The 23,943-nt window shown below is 39.2% G+C and overlaps 1 protein-coding gene across 3 annotated transcripts in view; it reads right to left on the reverse strand.

Moving 5' to 3' along the window:
* The window catches only part of Hr39 (Nuclear hormone receptor FTZ-F1 beta), a 220,871-nt gene that overhangs the window by 38,555 nt on the left and 158,373 nt on the right, over window positions 1–23,943 (reverse strand). For all 3 annotated transcript variants that reach the window (XM_083144545.1, XM_083144546.1, XM_083144547.1), the window contains one exon: window positions 2,594–2,728. In XM_083144545.1, coding sequence (XP_083000671.1) covers window positions 2,594–2,728 — 135 coding nt within the window. The remainder of the gene's footprint in view (window positions 1–2,593; window positions 2,729–23,943) is intronic.

Here is a 23,943-nt window from a genome sequence, read left to right on the forward strand (position 1 = left end):
GCGGGAAAGTGAATCGCCATACGTTAGAATCTGGGGTACGGAACACCTTCATACCATAGTGCAGCAGGAAAGAGACTCACCAAAAGTGAATGTGTTTTGTGCAATAAGCAGACGGAAAGTGTATGGACCTTTCTTTTTTTTTTGCCGAAGTCACTGCTACTGGCCAGACCTACCTGAACATGTTACCGGAATGACTCATGCCACAACTGGAGGAAGATATTCCGAATTCCATCTTTCAACAGGATGGTGCTCCTCCCCACTTCCAAAACCTTGTTCGTGCGTACCTCAATGCCACCAGACCAGGTCATTGGATTGGCCGTACCGAGAATCAAGATTTGGCAATGCTGACATGGCCTCCACGATCCCTAGATCTTAGTCCATGCGACTTCTTTTTATGGGGGGTTTGTGAAAAGACACTGTGTACGTTCCTGCATTACCACAGGACCTGGATAATTTAAAGCAGTGCATCTCTCATGCAGTGGAGCTGATAACCGAGGATATGTTGGAACGTGTCTGGCAAGAAATGGATTATAGTTTTGACATCTGCTGTGTTACCAAGGGTTCTCATATCCAACATTTGTAATTGCCCAGATAAATTTACATCCTTCCTTTCTTCTTTCCCACCAGAATTGCTTTTGTATCTCTTTTCACTTAAAAATAAATTAACTTTACTTTTGTACCATTCTTTTTTAATAACCCTGTATATATATTACATCTGCTTAGAATTCCTCTAGTCTAGAGCATTCAAGTGAATTTTCCTGAGGCTTGCCTTTGCTGTTGTGTAGATCTTTGTGATGGAATATAGGCTTATGTAGCCACGAAACAGTGAAAGCAAACCGAGATTCATATGAACGCTCTTAGAAGGAATTCTAAGCAGACGTAATTTTTCAGAATTCAGTATATTCTAGCAGTTCCTCGAAAAGATACAAAGATACAGTTCCTGGCCACAGTCAAATGTCCAGAAGAACCTTCAAATAATTAATTGCCTGAACAATTTCACAGTACAAAAATTGTCATAATAATTTACAGAAAAATATAAATGATAATTGATTCATCAATACCCAAAGTAAAATTCAAATATTTAAACTTTCATTGAAAAATAACAGTACTATACAATTATGAAGATCTGGTCAAGAACATATCTCCCATATCATCTATGTGAATTAAAGTTATGTTGTAAACCACAGGGCACAATAATAGTACAAATTTTAAATAGAAGCAACACAACAAATTCAGTTATATAGAGCAGTCATGAATATGCTCTAACAGGCAGAAGGGCAGTGTTCCCATGGTGTAGTTATAGTTACAATAACAAATTATTTAGTCTAGAACTAACATACACTGATCAACATTTTCTAATATCTGATTAATGTTTTTATTTTATTTTTATTTTTTTTAAAGTAATATCATTATGACAGTTCAAACAGTGATGTTAGCAGAGCACCAGAGAAAAGTAATTGTTACAGTCATCAGACTACAATATCTTTATTGATTTTGCCCTAGCTTGTGAATATTGAGAACAATTACTTTGGAATTAGGCTGTGTTCAGGAAGAGGAGTACAGTTCTTCACTAAGCATGAGGTACCAAAATGGAGATTTATGCAGCCCGGAGGCTGGAATTTTGAATGGATGATTATGGAAGTATTACTATTTTAAATACTCTTGGAACATGTTATTTATATAACAAAGTGCATGAACAGAAAGAACATTACTCAGATAAGAGGAAACTTTAAGTTGAAGAGCACGAATTTTCCTGTAGATTCACTGACAACTACAATATGAGGAAAAGTACTATGGATGTCCGGAAAAGAAGAATACAAAGGTATTTATTATACGAATACAGGCAAACTCACATGAAAGGACACTTCATAAACTACTTCTCAACATAGTCCCTCATGGTTCAGGCATTTATTACAGCTCTACACGAGGTTCATGATGCCTGTCCGATAGAACTCATTGTCCTGTTGTCGGAGTCCAACCCTTACATCCTGGCCTGGTGGGTTTTGGGTGGCATGTGCTCCATCATCCAGCATACTTCCCAGAGCTGGCTCCGAGCAATTACCATCTCTTCGCTCCTTTGAAGAAGCATCTCAGAGGATGCCGGTTTCACTTGGATGATCGACGTCCAGCACGAAGCAAGGGTGGGGCTCCGACTGCAGGACCCAGAGTTCTATATGTAGCGCTGGGATAAATGCCTGAACCGGGGAGGGACTATGATGAGAAGTAGTGTATGAAGTGTCCTTTCACGTGAATCCGTTTGTATTCTTCTAATAAATACCTACTGGAATTTGTAGGCTTTGTATTCTTTTCATTTCATCATCCCTCGTACATACCTAGGACTTGCTTGTTTCTTTTTACAGATTTTGAAAGAATTGAAATAAATGTACACCTTACGGTAAATGTTAGTTTCAAGAAGCAAGATAACAATCTAACTCACACTGGTATTGTGCCACAATAGCATGCTGTCAGATATCCCTATTAAACCCCATAGACTGACTGTAATTCCATGGATCCATGAATACTAAAATACTTTCTAAATGTATGTCCACACATGGACAGTTAGGTTCTTTCTTTTACAGTAGTAACGCCTTACCTGTAAAATCTATCTTACTGACTTCTCCATCGGAGCCCGACAGATCATCCTCCTCCACTGGCATGTTGTCTGCCACTCCTGGTGGCAAGTCCGATTTGGCTGAGGGGTGAGTTCCTTGTTCTACACCACTAGACCCTTTGGACAAGAACAGAAAACATATATAAATAAATAAAATGTAAAAAGACATAAAACATGTACAGCTATCTTATGTATGGTAAAGACAGAAATTGCCATCATTACTGGCTTGGTGACAATACACTGAAATTCATACAACTATACTGAAAAAATATCTTCGCATCGAGTAGTCTCTCTTGATTTTTACCACTACCTGGCTTGTCTGGTAGCAATTAGGAAGGTCTTGGGGGGGGGGGGGGTTGCCACTTTTCCCGCACTATGGCCTCTTAATGCTAAGCCTTGCCTACCAAGAAAATGTTTAAATGATTCCATAACAAAGACAATATTTTAAGAAGAAGAACAATAAATATCAGTACTTTCACGGGCGTCCGGTAGGGGGGGGGGGCGGGGGCGGCTCCCTGGAAAATGAAAGTCAACCAAAAATTATATATTTTTCACATATAATTTCATTCCAGCCACAATAATATGGGTTAATTATTGCATGAATATGATAAATTCAAATTTAAGCAATGTTTTTTGAGGGAACAACACTATTATTGAGAAAAATTTGCCTTGTTTGCCCCCTGGAAAAAATACCATCCTTGCCCCTCCCTGGAAAAAATCCTGCGGACGTCCATGAGTATTTTCATGCACAAAATGTTATGGATGAGCATGAAAGTTATTCCCTCCCATTATCAATTGTCTCTAATAACCACATCTGGAAGGATCTGGTCTCGGTTTAGTCTCTCACACACACAGATATATTTTAAAAAAAAAAAACATTTGTCACTATATTACCAATTTTATGTTTCAGATGTCGAGTTCTCTCTTTCCAACATGAACTGGTGTATCACATAAAATTTGCAAAGTACAAAAGTGCTAGTATTTCTCGAATTCGATACTGTCTCATGGAATTTGCTATACTTTAAATTTAGATTGTACATATTGTTTAAATTTCCAGCCAGAACTTCTTGTCAATATGAATACTGAAGCGTGCTTTTAGAAGAAACAAATGAATTTAAACTCTAACCAAGTTGAAAACGATAACCGAAAGGCAAAACGGGAATTACGGTTTCCCTTAAAATGGTGGACAGGTGTCTGGATTATTTTGTGCTACCCAGAAGGTGATCAAAGAAATAAAAATAACTTCTTACTAGACCATAGATGTATTTAGGGGGGAGAAAATGGACACACACCCATCAAAAGGAAAGAACTGGTCAAATTTTCATCCTGTTCATTGTACCGTTTTACGAGGAAAATAAAATAAATGTTCTTCCCTTTCCAAGTAATGTAAAATAAAGCATTGACGTCCCTGAGAAAGTGTTGTTTGCCCCTACCAATAGTGGATAAAGCCATAAAATATGTTTTTTGATGGTCGCTGACCTCCCGATCGAAATCACATTAACAAAACCAATGAATGCTGTGGTCGGTAACAGGTAGACTAGAAGGAAACGTCTAACATTGAACTTTTACAAACACTTCTCTCTCAAAACTCCAGCAATTCAAACGAACATGAACATTAAAGCTGCACGACCGTTCCGATCATGCAACATTATTACTTAGCACTTCAAGAAAGAAAGAAAAAAAGTTCTGAAATAAATCCTCGTCAATTCCCGTAACTTGGCGTGAGGGTTGGCTTTGGTTTAGATGTTTGATTTCGTGTTGGTGAAAAGGGAATAAATCAGACCGCAATGGCCCTGGCGATCCGGCTTGTCGGTGCACGTTATCGCTTCGTATCAGCACTTTCAAGCGGGACCAAAATCACGAAAACATCTCAATTTAAACTTTATATACGTGACTCAGAGAGTATCATTGACCCGTGTAACGATTGGGCAAGTAAAATTCGCAACGGTCACGGAACGATTACGCTTCCCGTGTAGAGAGAAAGTTATCAAAGTCTGGTCAGATCAAGGAAGGCAATTAGTCCCTCCCCCCCCTCCCCTTCGACGAGGCTTGGCCAGGTTTCTTTGTGTAATTGTTACATAACGTGTCTCTGCTCGAAATTGCAATATCAATCCAAGCAAGAAAGGCAGCGAAGTAAACGGAATTGTCAGTAGGGATGGTACAGGGACCGAGCCAAGATTGTAAAAATCTAGGATTACCAGATCGCTACAAGGAAAAAGTAGAACATAATGTCCCAAAATGCAGGACTTCAAGTGAAAATGTAGGACACAAAACATTCGCAATAAATAATACATATTTGTAGAATATATTAGAAAGTAATTTAAATTGAATTCAGTTGAAAAAAATAATTCCAAACTTGTAATCATACTAAACAATGCACCTCTTACTACTAATTTTACTGGTACTTATCAGATGAGCCAATTTTTCTCAAAATGTCAGTTTAAGTCAAAATATATTTATGAGAGACTGGACAGTCAAATTCTTTGAAATTATAGGAACCAGTATCAAACTTTTTACATAATTTACAAAAAAAAAAGTATGAATCTCATGCTGGTGGTAATGAAAGCACTCTCTCAACATTTGCATTATGACATGTAATGGCAAACATATATTCAGCAATTACTGTAATTTGAAATGGTTCCAGAAGTTTCATCTCCGGTAATTCTTATTTCAATACTTTGTTCTCTATACTCCCTGCTTTACAATCAAAATATTGAATAAGAATGGGAAACACTTTGTTCCATCAGTATAAACCCCCAGGACAAGAAATTCCACTAAGGAACTGAACAGTGACGTCATCAGAATGTGGCTCCAAAACTTTGTTCATTAATTGCTTCCGTTGTTCTTCTAAAATAAACTTTTTTTATTTTCCTTTTGGGCAATGACTGAATCAAAATAAATTTCACTAGTGAGTTTGGGAGCGTAGACTTGCAACTTCCATGATTTCTCTTGGTTCAACTGAAACACGTATTTTCCTAATTAATATTATGTGACCCTCAAAATGTACACATTTATGATATTTTTCAAATTCCTCCCGGACGTCGGACATAAGGCTAAAATGTAGGACATGTGCGGGAAAAACCGGACGTCTGGTAACCCTATAAAAATCGAGATCATATCCTTCCAGATGAAACAGAGACCAGATCCTTGCAGACGAAACAGAGACCAGATCCTTCCAGACGAAACAGAGACCAGATCCTTGCAGACGAAACAAGAGACCAGATCCTTCCAGATGAAACAGAGACCAGATCCTTCCAGATGAAACAGAGACCAGTTCCTTCCAGATGAAACAGAGACCAGATCCTTGCAGATGAAACAGAGACCAGATCCTTGCAGACGAAACAAGAAACCAGATCCTTCCAGATGGAACACAGACCAGATCCTGCCAGATGAAACAGAGACCAGATCCTTCCAGACGAAACAAGAGACCAGATCCTTCCAGACGAAACCGAGACCAGATCCGAAGGTCCGAGACCACAGGGCAACTCCGATATTGGTGCAGATGGTAAACAATGGAAAGAGGGGAAAGTTGAAAAAATATGGCTTTCAATGTTGAAAAAATATGACTTTCAATCTAATGTGCTAGAATTTTCAACGTTGAATGCCCGTCTACTGGTACGGGACTCAATGAGAAAGGAAAATGCCTTGGTGCCACATGTCTCGTCCTTAAAGGGGAGCATTTATGTTATCGCAAAACCAAACTATGCAAGGTAAATGAAGAATTGTGGCGGTAATTACATGATAGTTTTCCTACCTAGTACAGTGGCGAGAGAAAAAGAATTTGCACTTCAGCTCGTTCAGAAGGATTCTTGCCGGCCTGTGGCGTTGGTTAGTGCAGCCCGCTAAGACGCCAGGAGTCGAGTTAGAATCCCGGCCTGGGAATGGGTGTTCTTTGCGAGTGTCCCATCAATTTTATCCTCATCGCCGCAGTTAGCAAAACGTGGCAGAAAAGCGAAGTGGAATAAAAGGAAATCAACAACAAATCAAAACCAGTCACCATGTTTGCACGAATTATAAGTTTGGCAACAACGAACAGCATACGACAGACCATTCAGTGGCGCGAACTGTACTGGATAACGTTAGAGGACCTGGTAACATTCTTGTCTAAGATTTTTCAATGGTGCTCTCAGTCAGGGTCGGCTTAGGACCGGGTGACCCAGGCGACTACTGCCCAGGGCCCCCTTCAGTAGCGCCAAAATCTTTTTCTTGATCGCATAAGGATGGTTTGAGTTTAACGAAAGTTGAATTTGTGTAAACAATAATTAATTAATTGAAGTTGCTGCTGTTGCTGCATAAGTATATTGATTGCAAAATCATGTAGAAATTAAGCTAAGAGATTACCGTTATTTTGATATAATTATGCATGTATTATTTAAAACAGTACCTAACAGTAACATGCCGCGGTAGCTCAGCCGTTAGGGCGTCTGTTCAAGCGGCTCCGGCGCGCACCCAGTGTCGTATAAAGTGGGTACATGGAGGAAACTCCGGGGAGTAAAGGCGGTCAGGGGCGTGTTGCTGATCACATCACCCCCACCTTCGGCCGTTATCAAGAATGTGTGGGGCCCTAACCCCCTATACGCCTTCATGGCATGGTGCATAGCACAGGGGGGCACTTTACCTTATTTTAAATTTTTTTACCTAACAGAAACACAAAGTGTTTAAAAAACATTAAAACCGTAAACATATAACATGGTCATGTTATTATTATTATTATTGGAGCAAGATGATGAGTGGGGAGGTGGCAGGGAGAAAAGTAGGGTAGTGTGAAAAATCTATCTCGTCTGGGTGATTTTATTTATCTTGACCCGCATTTGGTCTCAGTAGAGCAATTCCCATGGCAAACTCACAATATGCTCCCGTGCTGAAAGAAACAAAATTTTACAAATAGAACGCCAGACGCACACAAAGGTCATCGCTACTAGCACCTGATTAAACTATTGTTTGCATCAGTCGCATAATAGGTGGGTCGCCTTGATTAATACTCCTATTGAATTCGTTGCTCGTAGGCGGCTCTTCATTACCATGATATCAATCTTACGTCCCTGATCGCGAGGGGGGTTCCACTGCTCGTAGGCGCGGGAGTAAATGACGCACGTACAAGGTGCGTAAGGGCTGCGAAGCGTATAACAGTCGTGTACACCGTGTTAACGGTTATCCCAAACGAGAGAGCGAGATTGTGGGAGGAGACAATGCAACGACACGTTGGCATTTCAATGAGATTTCACAAACAAGAGGGGACATATTTGTCTTGTAACTTTATTAAACGGTATGTAGGCGTGGAACAGTCGCCCACGAAGATGTAATAATGGACATTATGATTGGCAATTTGCGTGTGCGTCAGTAGCCAGGGGGATGGGGGAAAGCTGCCCCCTCACTCTTACCTCAACGAACAACACAGCTTGGTAATTAAACGAACTTCGGTCAAATGTGCATTTCATACAGTTTGTATAGGGATTCCAGTAATGACAGAAACACTTTTGCAGGTAACAGCAGCGGAACAGGAACGTGAGGTGCAGTCAACGGCAAAGATAATGGTAGGCAAATTGTCCACCGCTACATTGCCGTTACTTCTTTATTCTATATCCTGTGTTGTTTCAAGGAATGAAACTATGTTGGTTCGAAACACGCATTGTTCTCTGCTTATTGGCGTCATTATTTCAATTCATTATCACACTGTGTAATAGAGACCGAATGAAAATGTTGATGGGACAATTCGCCCACTGTTTCTTTTGCCGTTGGGTGTACAAGGCGTACAAAGAAACAGTAGGAGAATTGTCCAACGTTTTCATTCGGTCTGAATTACACAATGTGATGACAATGAATTGAAATAATGACGTCAATAAGCAGAGAACAATGCGTGCTTCGAACCAACATAGTTTCATTCCTTAAAATAACACAGGATGTAGAATAAAAAAGTAATGAAAATATCGGTGAACAATTTGCCTACCATTATCTTTGCCGTTGACTGTACAGTCACGGATATTTCTGCGTTGCAACAATTTGATTGACGTTCAATAGAATTGTTACAAATCAGATGTGTCCGTGACTGTACACCCTTCAAATAATTTGGCAGACGCAATATAAGGGCCCACCAGGTCATTTGAAACCCTGGCGTGGAGGCAGTGGCGCTAGTTTATATATCTTTACTCCGTTTAATAAAAACACTATAAAGTCCGTTTCGCAATGGGAATTGACAATGAATAATAATGGATTTTAAAAACAGATGCAAAACAAGACCAATATTTTATTTGTAGCACTACCCAATACCAAGAAAAGATTTCACAAAATTTATAAGAATGTTTTTTTTTTTACCAATTTTAAAAATATGAAAATTAAGAATTCTATTAAAAACCTTTCTGCTTGTACTGTTTTCATTACGATCGGGCCACCTGTTTTTTATTTATAGAATTTCAAAGAGATCGGTCGTTTGCAGAACTCGAAAAAGAGGTACTTTTTTGTTCTCTCGACGATAAAAAATAAAAGGCATATTCTTAAAGAAAATGGCTATGTAATTAGTTTTTATGTAGGTATTCTGGTTAATTTTTAATTGGAGTCCATAACTCGAGTATCCATAATTTTTATTTGATAGTTAACTACCTCACTTGATCTGTACTCTTGGAAAACTTTGTGTAAACCTGTTTAAAAAAAAAGAGTGCAAAAAGATGACGAAGGCTAGAGCTTATCTGTTCTTGAATTGTACCGTTTTTTTAACACTTGTTAAAACTATCTTGATAATAGAACATAATTTTCTCATTAAAAAATATTTTGTGAATACCTTTTCTATTGGCAGTATGTGGTCATGCAAATGGCCTGTTCTAAAATTAAATGGGTTCACACACAAACACCCATAGTCAAACAACATTTCTTATACGAGAGAGAGATATGAACACCCATGCCAGGATTCGAATCCAGGACCCCTGGCGTCATAGAGCGCTGTGCTAACCACTCTACTACGGAAGTCGGCTGAGGTTGAACTTTGCACCCCTTCCCCAACCAAATCACAAATGTTCCTGCCGTACTGGGTAACCGCTTCACAAATTATCGTTAATTTTTCACTTTCTCCTCAGCTAAAATGGAAATGCATATTTTCAGATGATCAGTGCTCGAAGTGGAGGGGCAAGGGGCTTCTATCCCCTAATTAAATAAGATTTTTATGAAGCATCCCCCCGCGTGCTGCCCTCATGTTGATCCACATACGCATCCCCATAATTATCCCCGGACTCGCCAAAGCATCGATCCAGTTAAAGCTCTCGCCACGAAAACAGTCCGTCTAGTCAAGGTCACGCCACCCACCTACAGTGTTGCCAATAAGCAACAATTTCAACCGACGAAATCAACCGCATACGTACACCCAACGGCAAAAGAAACAGCAGGCGAATTGTCCATGACCATTTTCATTTGGTCTGTTTTACACAATGTGAAGATAATGAATTGAAATTTAAAAAAAAAAAACATTGATATGCAGAGGACACTACCTGCTTAGAATCAACAGAATTCCATTCCTTTAAACAATACAGGATGTACGTAGAAGAAAAAGTAATGAATATAGCGATGGACAATTTGCCTACTATTATCTTTGCTGTTGACTGTACCACACGCGAAGAGTTTGCTGAGCAGCTTAGAAGAAGTGTCGCATCCCTGCAGGACCAGGGATATGAAGGAGGCAAGGGGAAGCTCCAACCTTGACTAGACTGTTTTCGTGGCGAGAGCTACAGGAGTCGGACATGACAGTACCGAAACCCTGATTAATCCTATCGAGAAATACGGACTTGGCTCAGGAACAGCGAAATAGCCGTTATCACCCATGTTACTTGTATTGATCTGAAGTTGGATTTAAACCAAGGTCAGTCATCCTTTCTAAGCGGTAGTAGGACAACGTGTAACACCTTCCTATACTGTCGATAACAGTTAACTTACAAAGAAGGCGAATAAGCTAAACCTGACATTATCAGAATGACAGTAAAATCTTCCAACGTTAGCAAAAATAAAAATGTCTCCATTTCTTATCTATTGCAGGCTACGTGGTTGAGCATTAAACTTCTCTGCAGGAAACAACTGTCACATGATTTGTAAAATTCCACAAGCTGTTTTACAGGCGAACGAGGACGTGGGAGCTGTTAGGTAGTTTCTGAGTAATCAACCGACTGGGTTCTCTTCCAGCACGTATCCAGAAATATATTTCGGGATAGGTCCGAATAACGTGTCTCACAAATAATAATAATAATATAAATGTTTAATACTTTTATATGATTAATAATTGTATTATTACGAAAATGGTTAAACTGATTGCTTTATGCTACTTTTGGCTAATCGTGAAAAAGAGGAGTGACGATATGATGAAGGGACACTCACAAAGAACGTCCATGTCAAGGTTGGGATTCGAGCTTAGGGCCCTTGGCGTCGTTTAGGGTGTCTTACTAAAATAACAAATCCAAAATTCTTCACTTTTTCTTGACCTTTTAACATTTATCTCATCGACCCCTACTCAAGTACAGTTGCAAAACTAAGAAAATGTATATTTTTATTCAATGAAAAACCCTTACACCAAGGCCAATTACGATTACTACTGAAGCTGTACTTTAACATGAGATTTAGACGATGTAAAAATCAATTCTTCAGACTTCATCCTAGTTGGGGAATGGCCACATTATTTTATTTAATATTTTTTACAAAATTTCACGCGTATGAGAATGTAATTCTTAAGAAACAAAGTGAACAAATCAATACAATTTTAGATTTCCAAATATTCAATTTTATATTAAATCTCAATACAGGTATATAACATTGAAAGTTCACTATACTGTAAAAAATAGAATAAATCTTGACCAAAAGCATAATTTCTTGACTACTTCTTGACCTACCTGTTGATTTCTTGACATTCTTAACTGGTAGGCACTCTTCTAATGCTCAGTGCTAACCACTCTGCCACGGACGTAGGCGAAAATTGGTGAATTAATCAATATTATTATTGCTAATATATGAACATGTAAAAAGGTGGTATAAGAACATTTATAACAACATGTATTCATTATGTAGCTTAAGTGTAGTTAGAATCGCTAAAATATGTACAAAAACAACTTTCCTGCCAAGGAGATTAATGTCAATGTATAAAAATTGAATATTTATTGAATAACAAAAATAATTTTATGTCCAGTTGATGGAAAATGAAGTTCCTCATTAATACTTTACGCATATTATAAGTAGGAGGAGTATGCATACATTTTAACAAGTTCGGTCAATTAAAAGCCGTATGATCTCAATTTAATTGTTGCCTTCTTGTAAGTGGAAATAATTAACCCTCCTTTACACAACAAATGCTAAAAAGTACTGTGAATATTTCATGTTAGTACTTGGTAACTCTTCATTGTATTAGGTCTCAAACATAATTATACAAAGAAACACTTAGTTTTAGCGGTGTTATTTTCTGGATTGTGCGGATGTTACTCAAACATTCTGGTAGCACCAATACCTCCTTGTTATACGTATAACTGGCCTGTGCAGACTCTTAGATGCAACGTCACCATTGATAGGCCACGAATCACAATACGATATCAGCATCACAGTCGAAAATGCATGTTGAATGGGCGGAAAACTGACAATTTGAAGCAGAGTATGGCTAGTGCGTGTGGATGATTGATTTTTATATCGCTATAAATATACATAAACTAAATCTTTATTTAATCACTTTATGTGCAAGGGCAAATATGAATGATTTTATAAAATCAGTTTCTTTATTTCTACAAAGTTTAATATTGTAACATAAAAGCATAGCAATTCTCTCTCGCTTTCAATAATATATCGTTCTCGTATTGGCTGTTTATTTTAGGAGTGGGGAATGACGCTACGTGTATATGGCGACGTCAAAAGTTCCACGTTGGCATTCTTAATTGTTGCCAACCATAACCAAAGCTTACTATCGCTAATTAGCATTGAAATGTCATATAAATTATAAGTTTCTCTTGTGTTATTTTTATGGTATGAGTTTGTAGCATTGTAAGAAAGAATCTGTTAAGCTGTGCCTCGCACCTGAGGTGGCAGGGCGGTGCACGGATTCGGTCGTGATGAATAAGTTACTCATCACTGTCTACAAGAGAGCAGGACCCAACACATTATATTTTTGGCTTGTGCAAATAAGTATGTACGCGTGCGATTCTTGATTAAAGTTTTTGGACATTTTTATTATAACATTTGATTTTATTTGACGTGATGTGCTGCTCGATGGTTTCCTTCCTGGTAGATTGGGGATCGCCTTAATCCCGATCCCTGGGTGAGAACTCGTGCTTCCAACTGACTAGCCGGAGCAAGGAGCTGTGTGTTGGCAATTCGTGACTCCATACCCTGGAGTTGCGATTTTGGTGGCACGTTGCATTGTTTTTGTGGCGCATGGGTGCATCAGCACATAGGCTATTTTTGCCCGTCACACAATACGGAAACATAACCTTTCCTTAACTTGACGGCAGGGCTCTGACAAGAAAATAAAATAAGTTTTAAAAATTTCCTCAATCAATTTTTAAAAGTAATACAGTCAGATTCCTTAATAAGAACTGAAACTATACGGTCTCAGAGGATTAGTTAAAAATCTGAGACTGTAAAGTGGCCACCACGCCACTGGAAGAGAGATTGGCTTTGGGTGCCTTCTCAGGTCAGCCCCTTACAGGTCCACTAGTACAATGAGATGCACAAGTATTGCTACGCAAATTGTCCGTGACTATTTTAATTGGTTTTCTCTTGTACATATCCTATGTGTTTTTTATTTATTTATTTATTTATTTATTGCAATTTCCAGTACAGCAGAAGCCATTAAGGAATGGATTTTTACGTACGCGTTTTGTTTCGGTTATGTGCGTAAAACAAAGAATAAACATAGTGGTAGACAAATTGCTTGGCAATACTTATGCATCCCACTGTACGTGTGGATAAAGTGTATTATAATGTGATGATATAGCGATGCTGATTTCGTTTGGCTATCCATGGTCTGCCAATGACGACGTTGCATGTAAACAAACTGTCTGCACAGGCCTAGTTATATAAGAAGGTATTGATGGTACACATCACATATGCTGAACCTGATGCGTTCCAACAGAGCCGAGAAAACAGGTGGGTCGCCCGCAGGAACATGAAGGGCACCTCGCCAGAGGTCTCCACCGACCGGCAGCTTGGTTTTCCGTAACCCGGAATGGGTTCGACTTTCAAATGCCTTTCCCCTTCACGTCCTCTCTTTCTCACAGGCCACAGTGGCCGTGGGGCAGTGACGGTAATTGGTGGGAAATTTCCCTCTGCGAAGGGAAAAGGGAGATTTTCTTAAAGGTTGGCCAAATGTAGGTAAAAGCGACTGGAATATTACGTAAGCATTTTGACAGGCTATTTCTTTCAGTTTGTCTCCCCAGCCCTATACCCTACTTACTGCTCCTAAAGTGAGAATCTGAAGATTGATTGGTTGATTTGGTTTATTTTACTTTGCCTTTCTGCCACTTTTCGCTAATCACGAAGATGATGAGTGATGATGAAGGGATACTCACAAAGAACACCCATATTCAGGCTGGGATTCGAACCCGGGATCCCTGGCGTCGTAGCGCGCTGTGCTAACCACGGAGGTTGGGCAGAGACAATCTGAAGAGAATTTATAATTGTCTCCGATTGGTGATTGCTCCCCAATATCTCATTTCATTGAACTCTGGTTCAAAAGATCAATTTTGAGAGAATGCGTAATCCCATAAGAGGGCCTCCCCGATGGCGTAGTGGTAACGTGGTCGCCTTGTAATCATGGGGTACCGGGTTCGATGCCCGATGGAGGCACATAGTGGTTCTGTTCCCACTTGAAACTGTAGATCCAGTCCCGGTTAGCCCATCTGTACACACAGTGGACTTAAAACTTCAAGTTTGGGACTCTGGGGTCCGGGAGATCGAACTATGAACAAGGCAGCAGCATTGCCAACTACGCCATCGGAGAGGCCCGATCACTAAGTGGTATGTGAATAACACATATTTACTTTTTGAACCCATTTTAATAATTAAATTGTATTATAAAAATCATTAATAAAGTATTTGCTTAATAACACTAAGTAATTTCTGTGAGAAGCAAATATTTTTTGCTTTGGGAGGGAAATTCTACGAAAACCGATTACGACAATTGATTCAAGTTCCTGAAACTGTAGTATTCCAGTGAAAATAATTCTTATTTAGAGGTGCATTATGGGTAAAATCCGGCAATGTATTTTAACCGAAAATGAATTTTTTGATTTCAATATTAGGCCTGCATAATAAATAATAAAAGCCTACTCAAGCGAGGGATTTTTTAAGAAAAGGAAATTTCAGCGAAAACTGATAACCTCCATTTATGCAGTACATCCATCTGCATTTAGAGGTGCATTATGGATAAAAACCGACAAGGTAGCCTTATTTTAACTATATCTGCACTTTTTCGTTTCAATCCATCTTAAATATTATTATAATCAATAATAAATGTGTAGCTAAGTGAGGGAATTTTTCCTAAGAAAAGGGAAATTCTTAGTTTGTGGGAGGGAAATGCTACTGATTACCATTGCTGCCGTGTGGTACCTGACGGCCGAAAGAGAATTCCTCGTAGACGTGGCACGGAACGCTCTCTGTTCAATTAACAAGGAAGCGACGTCTGTATCTGTGTCGAGACAAGGACACAGACACGCAGCTAATAACAAGGAAATCTCCTTTATAAACAACAACCAAAAAAATAAACATCTTAAAAAGGGTGATGATGTATAAGGTACGCTCCCTTCGCTATGATGCATTCAGCCTGGGGATACAAAGGTGTGCCCGCTGTTCCTTGGGTAAAATGAGTGGACGTCTATTTCCATCTTAATTTTCCGTAAGGGTGTAAACACGTTGGAACTGCTCTCAAGGCACCATAGTATGTCTGGCTTTTTACCGCTTTTATGCACAGATAACCTAATTGGGACTCAACCTACATTTTAAAGTGGGGTCCGAACTACTATGACCCTACATCGGGTAACGAACCCGAGACCAGTTGATTACAAGGCGGCAACGTTACCACTACGCTATCGGGGATGCCAGCGCCATAATATGAGACCTTGTTTCAGGCGTCGATTGATGCAACTAAAGATACAGAGGTTCATTTGGATTTGTGTCTATGTCGCGTTTCCAGATGAACTATTATCCACAATCAGGTTTTGATTACTGCATCAGTTCTGCAGCGGTTAGTGCAATTTGGTACCAGGTAAAGTATTCCGTGAAATCACCCATCCTCATTATCACGATATACATGGATAGGAAAGCGATGCACAATTAAAATAGAGATATCTAAATCCAGGATCTACCGTCCGAATATAGATTCCCGGATCCCCCTTCCGAATCTAGAATCCTGGATCCCCATCCGAAACTAGAATCTCGGATCCCCGGCTCGAATCTAGAATCACTGATACCTCGCTCGAATTTAAAATCTTGGATCACTCATTTGAATCTTGAATCTCGGACCCCCAAATATTGAATTTCTGACCCGCCCCCGTTAGAATATTGAATCTCTGACCCCCCCGTCCGAATATAGAATCTCGAATCCCCCGTCCGAATCTGGAATCTCGGATCCCCCGTCCGAATCTGGAATCTCGGATCCCCCGTCCGAATCTGGAATCTCGGATCCCCCGTCCGAATCTGGAATCCCGGATACCCCGTCCGAATCTGGAATCCCGGATACCCCGTCCGAATCTGGAATCTCGGATCCCCCGTCCGAATCTGGAATCTCGGAACCCCCGTCCGAATCTGGAATCTCGGAACCCCCGTCCGAATCTGGAATCTCGGATCCCCGTCCGAATCTAGAATCATTGATAACTAACTAACTAACTCTCTAGCCTTCTTAAACCCGAAGGTTCATGGCTGCAGCAACACAGGCCTTCCATCTTTCCCTATCTTGAGCAAGATCTATATACTCTTTTCCATCCCTACCGATTTCCCTTAGGTCCATCTCAACGTTGTCCCTCCATCTTCGTCTTGGCCTCCCTACAGGTCTCTTACCATCAGGTTTCCCAACAAGAATCCTGTAAACTCCTCTTTCCTCTCCCATTCGTGCCACATGGCCTGCCCACCTAAGTCTTCTTGATTTAATTATTCTAATAATATCTGGACATGAATACAAATTATGTAGTTCTAAATTATGTAACCTTCTCCATTCACCTGTCTCCTCATCCCTTTTAGGTCCAAAGATTTTCCTAAGGATCTTATTTTCAAATACTCTCAATTTATGTTCCTCTTTCAGTGTAAGGGACCAAGTTTCACATCCATATAATACTACAGGCAAAATTACTGTTTTGTATATTTTAACTTTTAGTTTCTTAGATATTAAACGAGAAGACAAAAGCTTATGAAGAGAGAAGTAACATGCATTTCCTGAATTAAGTCTACTTTTTATTTCCTCTTTAATATAATTTTCATTTGTTAATATTACTCCTAAGTATTTGAATTTGGAAACTGGTTCAAACGAGTTGTTATCAATAATTAGATTTTGATTATTACCTAACACTTGGTTTCGGCCTGTAAGCATATATTTAGTTTTCTCTTTGTTAACTTCCAAACCTATCTCTTTAGCAGTTTTGAAAAATATTTTAGCATTATTCTTAATTGTATTCACATCATCCCCCAGTAAGTCTACATCATCTGCATATGCTAACAATTGAGTCACACCATTTAATTTTAGTCCTTCTTTAGTTTCTTTTACCTTCCTAACAGCATATTCTAAGGCAAAATTAAAGAGCAATGGAGATAATGCATCTCCTTGTTTTAACCCATCATGAATTGTAAATTTGTCAGACATATTAATACCCACACGAATTTTACTTTCTGTTTCACTGGTGCATATTTTTATCATACTAACAAGTTTCTTAGGTATTCCAAACTCTACTAATATATTATATAATTTATCTCTTTTGACTGAATCATATGCTTTTTTGAAATCAATAAATAGCTGATGGACATTTTGATTATATTCCCACTTTTTTTCAAGTGTCTGTCTGATGTGAAAAATTTGATCTGTTACGTTTAAATCCACATTGATAATCACCTATAATTTCATTAGCATATGGGGTTAGTCTTGTTAAAATAATGTTAGATAATATTTTATATGTTGTTGAGAGTAGAGAAATTCCACGGTAATTATTGCAGTTCATTTTATCACCTTTTTTAAACACAGGAACAATTATGGATTCTTTCCACTGTTGAGGGATTTCTTCTTTATTCCATATTAAACAAATTAATTTATGAATTTGACATATTAATGAATTTCCACCATATTTAATTAACTCAGCTGGTATTAAATCAATGCAAGGTGCTTTGTTATTCTTTAGCCTTTTAATAGCATCTTTAACTTCAGTCAAGTTAGGTTCTGGAACTAAAGGTTCTGCTGTGTGTACTTCATTCACTTCTGATTTATCTCCTACATGAACATTTAAAAGGTCATTAAAGTAGTTCTTCCATCTATTTAGAATATCGCTTGGGTCAGCTAGAAAATCACCGTCTTTATCTTTTATCAAGTTTACTTTAGGTTGCCACCCCTTTCTAAACTCATTTACACCTTTATATAAATCTCTGATATTTTTATTTTTGCTGTTTGTTTCAATTTCGTTAATTTTGCTTTTCAAGTAATCTCTTTTTTTACTTCTAAACGTGCGGTTAACTTCTCGCTTTATTCTATTATAATTGTTTAGATTTGTATCATCAGAGTTATTTAACCACCTAAGTCTAGCCTGATTTCTTATTTCTATTAGATTATTACATTCATTATCAAACCATGGCTTACTTTTTCTCGGTTTATGGTATCCTATACTTTCTTTAGCTGCTGATTCTATTGCATTACGTATGTGCTCCCAATTCTTATTTACGTCTGCTTCATTTATATTTTCATCATCATTTAAATCCTGCAAAATATCAAATCTATTTGATAGTTTAATTTGGTAATCTTTCTTAATTCTTTCATCAGTAAACTTTCCTGTATCAAATTTTATAACTTTTAGATTTTGTTGCTTATGATTTAACACTGAGAGTCTTTCTCTTAATTTAGCAATTACTAAATAATGGTCACTGGCACAGTCCGCTCCTCTATGTGTACGAACGTCAATTATACTAGTATGTCTTCTCTTATCAATGAGAATATGATCTATCTGATTATGAGTTTTACCATCTGGAGAAGACCAGGTATATTTATGGATATCTTTATGTTTAAAAGTGGTACTTTTCACAATTAAATTCTTTGAGGTTGCAAAAGTAATCAATCTTATACCATTATCATTACTTAATTCATGAAGACTTTCTTTACCAATCGTGGGTTTAAATATCTCTTCTTTGCCAATCTGTGCATTACAGTCACCTAACAGAATTTTCATATCATACTGAGAAAATTTATCAAAGACCTGTTCTAACTCTGTATAAAAATCATCTTTAGTATTATCATCTTTATCTTCCGTTGGGGCATGTATGTTTATTAAAATAATTTTACACCACCTACCCTGTAAAACTGCATATGATATCCTATCATTAATAAATTCTACTGTTTTAAGAGCCGAGATAATTCTATTATTTATAAAAAAGCCTGTTCCAAAATTATGATTTTCAGTACCACCATAGAAAAAAGTATAATTTTTAGTTTTACAATTCCCTTCTCCTGGCCACCTAACTTCCTGGACAGCTACTACATCTAATTTATACTTAACTATCTCATTAACTGTACACTGAAATGCCCCAGGCCGGTAAAGGCTCAGAACATTCCAGGTGCCTAATTTAATATCCTTATTCCTAATGTAGATCTTATCCTTAGTCCAGGGACCTCCCAAAGTAGTCCCCACCCGGAGATCCGAACGGGGGACTATTTTACCTCCGGAATATTTTACCTTGGGAACATCCATGGCCTTATATTGCTGATTCTTGACATGGCTTTTTACAGTGCAGAGTTGTCAGCTCTACAGAATCATTGATACCTCGCTCGAATTTAAAATCTTGGATCACTCGTTTGAATCTTGAATCTCGGACCCCCAAATATTGAATTTCTGACCCGCCCCCGTCCGAATATAGAATCTCTGACCCACCCCCCGTCCGAATATAGAATCTCTGACCCCCCGTTTGAATATAGAATCTCTGACCCCCCCGTCCGAATATAGAATCTCTGACCCCCTCGTCCGAATATAGAATCTCTGACCCCCTTGTCCGAATATAGAATCTCTGACCCTCTCGTCCGAATATAGAATCTCGAATCCCCCGTCCGAATCTGGAATCCCGGATCCCCCGTCCGAATCTGGAATCTCGGAACCTCCGTCCGAATCTGGAATCTCGGAACCTCCGTCCGAATCTGGAATCTCGGATCCCCCGTCCGAATCTAGAATCATTGATACCTCGCTCGAATTTAAAATCTTGGATCACTCGTTTGAATCTTGAATCTCGGACCCCCAAATATTGAATTTCTGACCCGCCCCCGTCCGAATATAGAATCTCTGACCCACCCCCCGTCCGAATATAGAATCTCGAATCCCCCGTCCGAATCTGGAATCTCGAATCCCCCGTCCGAATCTGGAATCTCGGATCCCCCGTCCGAATCTGGAATCTCGGATCCCCCGTCCGAATCTGGATTCTCGGATCCCCCGTCCGAATCTAGATTCTCGGATCCCCCGTCCGAATATAGAATCTCAGATTCCCTGTCCAAATCTCGAATCAACCACCAGAATTTCGAATCATCACAGATTTAGATCCGAGCGTCCCTCGTTTGCATGCGACTACAATTTACTCAGTCGGCAAGCAACTGTTGCAACTTTGTAGGAAAAGGAAGAATCTTGGTAGACTGCATGACGGAAGCTAAAAGGTCTGAGAAATTAAAGAACCATTACAAAGGATGAACACCCGCGGATGAACCGAACCAGCACGAGATGTTTCCACAGAGCCAGAGCAGTGAGAATGGCTACGAACTTTTCTCCCAACAGCTCCCACGACCTAACGGAGGAAAACTACATTTCAATTAACTGCAACGTTCTCATGCTTTTAAAAAATCTCGACCTTCACACTTTATCGCCCATTCTCTTGGCTCGCTCACATGAGCAACACGTGTTTTCGATCGAACGTTTCTTTTTTTCAGTCTGGGCTCGCTGTTGGCACTGTTTAACCTGGCCGTGCAGGTCGCCTGCTGTTCGAAGAGAGCGAATACAGGGTGATCCCAAAGTTTTAATACAGGAAGTTATTGGACAAACATGGCAACGAAAATTCAAGAATGGGCGTAACAATGGACCTAATTTTAGAGTATAAAAGTTTTCTATCCAAGACTATTTTGCTAAATAACTGTTTTTGTAAATTTTATAACTTGAAAAAATTTGGGGATCAAGTGTCCCATTGGCTCGCCAACTTACGCCTATGAATTCAAGGATATCGCGATTACGCTGCATAAACTCGGCACCAACTGGATTTATTGCCAATTTTAGGTCGCGCTTCCGTTTACCGAATCGAGAGAATAAGGATGAATGTCGATTACATTAAAATGATTTTAGGGCTAATCGCGAATATGAGGATGAAATAAGATGAAATTGACGACAGGACAAACACACGTGAAACATGGACAGTACAAAAGACTAGTCCCACAGAGGATTATACTTGCTCCGAGTGCAGACACCAGAGTCCCACTATAGTATGCAAAATGCAGTCCAGAGCTTAAGGGGAAGGGCGTAGTGGAAACGTAGTCAGGACCTCGGATTCGATACCCGGTGGAGGAAAATAGTGGTTCGGATCCCACTATAAGCTGTAGGCCAAGTCCCGATTACCCTACCTGCGCATAAAGTTGACTTAAAAAACTGAAATTAACGTGGATGGGAGGTTGACATTTGGATGTCAATAGAAAGAGTTACCCCTAAATGCGTTTATCTCGGGGATCAAACAACGTAGATAACGCTTTATTTTGCAGATGGAGAGCTAGTAATACACATTATTCGGTCAAAGTGGTACTTCGAATACTTTTCGACCTTCAGTGCTGAACAGCAAAACATACCAACCGATATGCTCACTTCAGATACATTGAGCAAAACAGTGGATATGATGTACCTGCACGAGTTACAGACACGGAGAGGTTTGCCACTAGGCTATACCATAGGGGCCGCAAGTCCCGGGGGGAGGGGGAAGGAGGGGCACAAAAATGAGACGGCGAAAGGGCAGAAGTGACGAAGATCATCGACTATTAAAATTCCTTAACATTATGATAATAACAAAATAAAACATATCAAGTCTTTTTACTTGCTTATTTCATGAAACAAGGCAGAAAGAAGGAGTTTCTAACGTTTAAATTACTTCTAACATAATAATAACCATATTTTCTGAGGTCGCGTAACAGTGCTCGAATATAAACAATTGTTCCTCGAAGAAACGAATGTAAACATTTTGAATATCAAGAATTGAAAGTAAGTGGAGGGATAATGACGGGTTGAAATCAACATCCTTGTTTCTCGGCTAGCGGCCAGTGTGGCTACCGTAATGTAGTGTCGGTTTCTTTTCCTTTTGTGTGTGTACGGTATTAGTGTTGTGTGGCGCACCCCAGTGCAAGTGGTGCTTATGAACTAAAAGTAAGTTTACTGAATATTTCTAATCAGATGTGTCTATATTTTAAAGTTTACAAGTGTTATACAGAGCATGCAATTAGTGGCAGTGAAGTACCATGATAACAAAACTGTTAATAATAATGTCGGCAGGGCACAAAGGTTAGGCTAGGGGTCCGCAGGATTTTTCCCAGGGAGGGGCAAGCAAGGTATTTTTTTTCCCCGGGGAGGGGGCAAGGAGGCATATTTTTCCCTATAATGCCCCATCAAAAAACACTGCTTGAGTCTGAAATTATCATGTTCCTTCAACGACCTTATAAAAATTAACATGAATTACTGTAACTGAAATTATGTGTGAAATATATACTTTTTTGTGGACATTCATTTTCCAGGGGGCCATGGCCCTCCCTTGTCCCCCCCCCCCCTTTTCCTGACGTCCATGCTGGTTACATAAAACGAGTAAAGTCTGCCATGTGTGTTGCAATAGAACAAACAATCTACTACCATTCCCATGCGAGCGCTGTGGTCCCTCACGTATGAGGTCGCTACCAGAACAAGAATTCCAGCAGCACCTGTGCCCCGCTGTGGAAGGTCACGCACGAAGCCATCCAGTTCGCCCACTCGCTCCGCTGATTCATCCGTCGCAAGGTCCCCTCCGCCATCCATCACATCTCGTGACAAGGCCCACAAAGGGAAAACTTCAGAAGGTAGGAATGCTTCTTTTCGGGAAGGGAGGGCCGGTCCATTAATTTATTCGTATAAAACTTTCAATGGGCAGGTAGATTAGTGTGAAAACGGTTTTTGGCCATTACACTGGCAACCATGGCTGTCTCCGAAAGGTGCAAGACCGTACTTTAAGCCAACATCCTCAGTTCGGTCTTGAAGTTGTGGACTGGCTTTCGAATTGCACTTCGACTGCAGCGCCAAATACAATCAGTAGATAAAACTGACAACACGTTGTTTTCCCCGCGTTTTAAACACTTGTTTCTCACCATAGGAATCACATAGCATTTTCAAATGTTATTATTAGAGCCCGGAAGTTCAGGCATTTATTTTCGTTAAAATAGGCAGGCAAAAAGGCATTTATAATGTGAAAAATAGGCAGTAAAAATGAAAAAAAGGCAAAATAAACCGAAAAAAGGCACATTTGGAAGTCGCTTACTTTTATCCATAATTTCTGGCAAAATGTTAAAATCTAAATTGGGAAGAGCATTTCAATTTTTTCCGTCTTGATTGCACATAACTACAAGGTGCTTTTTAAGTTCTCAACATTCATTGATAGTCGTCTGTCAGAGAGAATGTTTTTCATAATAGAAAATGATCTTTCACGAATTGAAGCCGCTTCATCTTCTGGAAGAGCATCGATCACCTCACTGATTTTTTGAAGGTTGTTAGCTTAATTTATAACTGCCCATCTCGTCAAGACTGGTTGTGGAAATAAACTAAGTTCAATCGCAACTTCCTGAAATTTTCGGGTTTGAGAGGGAGATTTCAGAAATATATTCTTTGTGTTCGAAATCTACCTGTCCACTTCAGCAGTCAATCATGCACAAGAAATGTTAACCGAAAGGCAATATCTTAACTCAGCATGAAATACTTTTTTCTCACACTTTTCTCCTTCAGCAATGTTGAAACATGCGTGAGTTCAATATTACTTAAATAAGGCGAAAATTATTCACATAATAAACGGAAGAAAAATAAATGCCAACAACGTTTTTTGGGAGAAAAATAATTTTTTTAAAAAAATTGTCATATTTCATTGAAAAGGGGCAAACAAAGGCATTATAATTA

This window comes from Lepisma saccharinum, chromosome 23 (genome assembly GCF_977018435.1).
Source record: "Lepisma saccharinum chromosome 23, izLepSacc3.1, whole genome shotgun sequence".
Classification (NCBI taxonomy): domain Eukaryota; kingdom Metazoa; phylum Arthropoda; class Insecta; order Zygentoma; family Lepismatidae; genus Lepisma; species Lepisma saccharinum.